The sequence below is a fragment of the Melanotaenia boesemani genome, chromosome 14 (genome assembly GCF_017639745.1).
Source record: "Melanotaenia boesemani isolate fMelBoe1 chromosome 14, fMelBoe1.pri, whole genome shotgun sequence".
Classification (NCBI taxonomy): Eukaryota; Metazoa; Chordata; class Actinopteri; order Atheriniformes; family Melanotaeniidae; genus Melanotaenia; species Melanotaenia boesemani.
The window spans coordinates 1,662,605-1,669,114 of NC_055695.1; the positions used below are offsets into that span (position 1 = coordinate 1,662,605).

The 6,510-nt window shown below is 48.0% G+C and overlaps 1 protein-coding gene across 1 annotated transcript in view; it reads left to right on the top strand.

Moving 5' to 3' along the window:
- Window positions 1-4,583: 4,583 nt before the first annotated feature.
- The window catches only part of pik3r3b (phosphoinositide-3-kinase, regulatory subunit 3b (gamma)), a 291,288-nt gene continuing 289,361 nt past the window's right edge, over window positions 4,584-6,510 (top strand). Inside the window, exon 1 of the mRNA XM_042006056.1 lies at window positions 4,584-5,788. Coding sequence (XP_041861990.1) covers window positions 5,452-5,788 — 337 coding nt within the window. The 5' untranslated portion in view covers window positions 4,584-5,451. The remainder of the gene's footprint in view (window positions 5,789-6,510) is intronic.

A 6,510-nucleotide genomic window follows, 5' to 3' on the forward strand; every position in this document is an offset into this window, starting at 1 on the left:
TTTTCTCATCCAGGATCTGTGGGAGCGCATGTCTTCCTTCAGTCCGTGACGCCTTCTGACAGCTGGATTCCCGGGTCTTCAACGTAGAAAATCACTTTTCTGTTCTTATGGACGGAAACGTCCCTGGTGCCGTATAAAAGGCTCATTTAGCAGGTTTCCTGTCAGCTACAGGACAACAGTCATAATACAAAGAAAGAACTAAGGTCATTCATTCATTCATTCATTTATTGTTGAAGACGTGAAAAGAGGAAGAAATCCCTCCTGTTATAACAACATCCTGAGATCTCAGTAAGTGCTTTCAGACAGACATCGCTCTGGCTTCGGTTCTGGTTCTGGAATCTCAGAACCTTGGTGCTTTCTGGTGAACAGGCCCGCGTTCACACCAGTTTAACGTGAACCAAAGTGGGAAGATTTTACTGTTTAGAAGTAAACCACGTTTTTGGAGATTGGGTCTAAAAGTTGAAGGTTATGTCATCAGACTGTGAAACTAAAACAATATGAGGACATTAGATAAGTCGTCACCTCCTTAGTAATCTGCAGCCACATGATGAATTCTTTTCTAATGTGACCAGACGAGCTCCACAGAAAACAAACCCTTAAGGGAAACCGGAGCATTGTCACAATGACCACCACAGCAGATATTTACAGCTTTCACATTTAAATAAGATTCAATAAAAAAAAGACATGAAAACAACAACAGAAATCCAGCAACCAAGGTCCAGGACTGTAGAGCAGCTAGAATCCTGCATCAGACCAGAATGGGACAACATTTCTCTCCTAAAACTCCAGCAACTGGTCTCCTCACTTCCCAGACGTTTCCAGACATGTTAGAAGAAGAAGATGCTACACCGTGCTGAACACCACCCTGGAACTACTTTTTCCACCGTGCCGAACATCGCCCTGGAACTACTTTTTACACCATGCTGAACACCACCCTGGAACTACTTTTTCCACCGTGCCGAACATCACCCTGGAACTACTTTTTACACCGTGCGGAACACCACCCTGGAACTGCTTTTTACACCATGCTGAACATCCCCCTGGAACTACTTTTTACACCGTGCCGAACATCACCCTGGAACTACTTTTTCCACCGTGCCGAACATCACCCTGGAACTACTTTTTACACCGTGCCGAACATCACCCTGGAACTACTTTTTACACCGTGTTGAACATCACCCTGGAACTACTTTTTACACCGTGTTGAACATCACCCTGGAACTACTTTTTACACCGTGTTGAACATCACCCTGGAACTACTTTTTACACCGTGTTGAACATCACCCTGGAACTACTTTTTACACCGTGCCGAACATCACCCTGGAACTACTTTTTACACCGTGCTGAACACCACCCTGGAACTACTTTTTACACCATGCTGAACATCCCCCTGGAACTACTTTTTACACCGTGCCGAACATCACCCTGGAACTACTTTTTACACCGTGCTGAACACCACCCTGGAACTACTTTTTACACCATGCTGAACATCACCCTGGAACTACTTTTTACACCGTGCCGAACATCACCCTGGAACTACTTTTTACACCGTGCCGAACATCACCCTGGAACTACTTTTTACACCGTGCCGAACATCACCCTGGAACTACTTTTTACACCGTGTTGAACATCACCCTGGAACTACTTTTTACACCGTGTTGAACATCACCCTGGAACTACTTTTTACACCGTGCCGAACATCACCCTGGAACTACTTTTTACACCGTGTTGAACATCACCCTGGAACTACTTTTTACACCGTGCCGAACATCACCCTGGTACTACTTTTTACACCGTGCCGAACATCACCCTGGAACTACTTTTTACACCGTGCCGAACATCACCCTGGAACTACTTTTTACACCATGCCGAACATCACCCTGGAACTACTTTTTACACCATGCCGAACATCACCCTGGAACTACTTTTTACACCACGCCGAACATCACCCTGGAACTACTTTTTACACCACGCCGAACATCACCCTGGAACTACTTTTTACACCGTGTTGAACATCACCCTGGAACTACTTTTTACACCGTGCCGAACATCACCCTGGTACTACTTTTTCCACCGTGCCGAACATCACCCTGGAACTACTTTTTACACCGTGCCGAACATCACCCTGGAACTACTTTTTACACCGTGCCGAACATCACCCTGGAACTACTTTTTACACCATGCCGAACATCACCCTGGAACTACTTTTTACACCATGCCGAACATCACCCTGGAACTACTTTTTACACCACGCCGAACATCACCCTGGAACTACTTTTTACACCGTGCCGAACATCACCCTGGAACTACTTTTTACACCGTGTCGAACATCACCCTGGAACTACTTTTTACACCGTGTTGAACATCACCCTGGAACTACTTTTTACACCGTGTTGAACATCACCCTGGAACTACTTTTTACACCGTGTTGAACATCACCCTGGAACTACTTTTTACACCGTGTTGAACATCACCCTGGAACTACTTTTTACACCGTGTTGAACATCACCCTGGAACTACTTTTTCAGGGGGCAAACCCTGATTGGCCATGTTTACTCAGTCCGGATGGCCTCCAGCAAACATCCACTCAGCTTCACCACAAATGTGTGAAAGTAGGTGTTAGAGGGTGATGGTGCCTGTATAATCTGCCACACTCAATCTGAGGAAACAAGCGTCCACCTCCTCCTGGGAAGTCCAGCTTTTCTCTGCTGCTAATTCTTTCTCCTCTCATTGGCCGGTTGCTACAAAAGAAAAAAGCACAAAGCCACAATAAACACGGTCCTTCCCGTCTGACATGAGAAACCGGCCTGACTAAACGGCTGTATCATCCCAATTATACCTTCTCTGCTTCTCAGCAGCTCTGTATTGATTTCTGTCACTTTCCATTTACATTCGTGGCGGCTGGATGAAGACGGGCAGAAAAAATGATGAGTTTGCTTTGATGTGATGGTGTGCAGTGATGTCACAGGGGAGTCATGGAGGGAATTTCCTTCAACAGTTAAAAGAATCAGAAAAACGTCTAAAAGCATCAGAAAACTTTATTCTACATTCACCATCCTCTTCATTAGCCAATCACATGGCAGCATGTCATGCAGACGTGGTGAAGAGGACTTATTGAACTTCAAACTGAGCATCAGAATGAGGAAGAAATGGGATTTAAGTGACTTTGAGCGTGGCTGTTGACGTGAGTGTTTCAGAAACTGCTGTAAATATCCAGTGAGCAGCAGTTTCCTGGAGCAAAATATTGGAGAAACGTTGCTGGTCTGATGAGTCTCCATTTCAGCTCCACATTCAGATGCTCGGCTCAGAATCTGCTGGAAACATCATGAAAACATGGATCCATCCTGCCTTGGATCAACGCTTCAGGCTGCTGCTGGTGTAATGGTGGGGGGAGGTTTTCTTGGTCCACTTTGGGCCCCTTAGTACCAACGTGGCCTGGTTTAACCAGTACAGCCTACCTGAGTATTGTTGCTGACCATGTCCATCCCTTTATGACCACAGTGGAGCATCTTCTGATGCTACTTCCAGCAGGATAATGCACCATGTCACAAAGCTCAGATCATCTCCAGCTGCTTTCTAGAACATGACGATGAGTTCACTGGACTCCAACGGCCTCCACAGCCACCAGATCTCAGTCCAGTAGAGCAGCTTTGGGATGTGGTGGAACGGGAGATTCTCATCATGGATGCAGCCGACAAACCTGCAGCAACTGTGTGATGCTGTCATGTTAATATGGAGAAAACCTCTGAGGAAGGTTTCCACCACCTGCTTCATCTATCACACCAGGATTAAAAAGGTCCGACCCGGTACTAGAAGGTGGACCTGATGAAGAGGACGACCCGGTACTAGAAGGTGGACCTGATGAAGAGGACGACCCGGTACTAGAAGGTGGACCTGATGAAGAGGACGACCCGGTACTAGAAGGTGCACCTGATGAAGAGGACGACCCGGTACTAGAAGGTGCACCTGATGAAGAGGATGGTAAGTTTAGAATGACATATTTATTCCTCTCTTTGTTTCTCTGATTTATCCTGAACTCCTCTCCTTTCATCCCTCCATCAGAAAACGTTTTTTAAACTTTAGTGATAAAAATAAGCAAACAGATGATTTCTATTCTGAAAGTTTTTGCTCCTGGATCATCATCATCTTCATCATCATAAAATGTGAAACATAAAGCGATTAACATTTTGCTTATATTGAACTCTTCATCGTCTGTGCACGCGCTTCGTGACCGCGCTCTGCAGCTCCAGACTTAAAAGGTGCGCACCTGATGACGCAGCAGTCTACAGCTGTCTGCTCCTCCGTCACGTGCACACGAGACAGAAACTAGGCAGGACCCCCCAGGATTCCAGCTCAGGTGTCTCTACTCCACCTGCATTTTTGTTTGTTTATTCTAATAAAAAAAAAACAACTCTGACGCGCACAACTGTCCAAGTCGCGGAGGTGTAACATTCACGAGCTTCACTCACACAGCAGCTCAAAGTCAGACAGGATGAATAATCAGCTGCAGCCGCGCGCAGGAGGAGGAGGGGGAGGGCTCTCCTGACATCAGCGCACGCTCGCGCAGCACCGAGCAGGCTGCCTGTCTGCCATCCTCTCTCCTGTCGGGGCTTCTCGGATGTCTGGACTCGCTCTGCGGGGCGCAGTTTGCGTGGAAGCGGACGGATCGCGCGCCCGGACGTGGCAGGAGGAGAACGGCTCGTGTGAGCAGCTTTAGCGGTGAGTTTGCGGACATGAGACGGGCAGTGGCGCATTCAGTTAGGCTGAAGTTGATTTCCGCCTCGTCATGTTTGCTGACTCAGCATCCCTGACTCCGATCAGCTGCTAAAACCAGGTCCAGGTCTGAGCTGATCTGGCCTCAGTCTCAAACCGGATCAGAAGGTTCATGTGAACGTTTCAACTTCACCTTCAGTTTCCAGGAGCAGCTGAGAGCCTCAGGAGGAAGAAGAGGAAGAGGGGGGAGAGGGGTGGAAAACAGGCTAAATTCTGCACTGCAGTGTTTCCTCAGGTGTGTGTGAGCGTGTGTGAGTGTGTACATGTGTGAGTGGGAGGCTCCGTGGACATTGACATCTCCATCAGGGCAAGCTGTGGGACGTCCAGAGGTGGAGCCATCCTCCGGTCTTCAGGTGACCCCCCATCCCTTCGCCCAGATTCCTGCCTCCTCCACCCAGACTTGGATCCTGCAGGCCTCGCATGAAGCCTGACGGGCCATTTTTATAACACCGAAGCACAGACTGTTGAACTCCGTCTCTCCGGAAGGATTTCTGGTTTTGGATAAAGTCCAGACTCGGACTCCAGGTCCACCTCAGGGACAGTTTCCTTCTCACTGTGCCGTCCAGTCAGCACAGGACAGTGAATCTCAGGCAGCATCGCAGCAAATCGCAGCTCCACTGTTAATTCAGGGATTTTTCTCAGGCCACAATTTCTTTCTTCCTTTGACCTCCCGCTGCCATGGCGTCTGAAAGCTTCCAGTACCGGGCACTGTTTGAGTACAAGCAGGAGCGTGGTGATGGCATCGGGCTCCAGCCAGGCGACTTGCTCACGGTCCCCAAGGCCTCGCTGATGGAGTACCAGGAGGGGGATGAACGGAGTCCAGCGGGCTGGCTGCATGGCATCAACGAGAGGACAAAGGAGGTCGGGGACTTTCCAGGGACGTACGTGGAGTATGTAGGGGTGGTGAATGCTGGCAATCCTGTAGCTAAATCCTGGCTCCGGCCTGTCCCACCGACCCCCGGGGGCCCACAGACCATGACGGGACCTCAGCCTCCCGGAGCAACGGCTGCTTCAGGTGAGTTCTGCCCAGGAAGATGGAGAATGTTTGACTTCCTGTTTGGATCGTTTGGTCTCTGTGATGAAGCTTCTGGATGTTCTTGGTTCTGGAGTTGATGTTTAGGGTAAAGAGGCAGCATGTGGTTCTGGACCCAGTACCAGTCTCTTCAGGGTCCTGCTCCTTCTTCAGGTCTTATTAGTGAAGTAGTCTTTCAGTTATGGTGTTTGTGGTTGTTTCCATGGCTACATTACCTCACCTTCCTGAAAGGAAAGGGAAGAATGAAAATGGAAGACAGATCGGTCTCCTTTTTGCTTTTGGTAGTTTGTTGATTAGTTTGGCTCATAGAGGAGTCAGACCTGTTCAGTTAACTTCAAGTTCTGAGGGCAAGGTAGGCTTATCTGAACATCTTATCATGCTGAGCACTAGGGGGTCCAACATGGAGCCTTGGGGAACTCCACATCATCTCTTGTTGAGTAGATCTAGAGTTACCCAAAGAACCTCATTAGGCTCAGAAATGGATCCACGTTCCCTAAACCAGCCTTGATTGCAGACATGAAAGTGCTGATTGTTTCAAGTGAAACCGGCTCAGAACGTTTCTGTTGGATCTATCTGTTCCGTAAATGTGCCCTGACTCTGATAGGCTAAATTAAAAACAACAAAAAGGCAAATCAAGAGGACTTGACTTTTCTTTGTATTATGACGGACCCTTCATCTTAAAAAAGAAAAAGACCTTTCCTTTT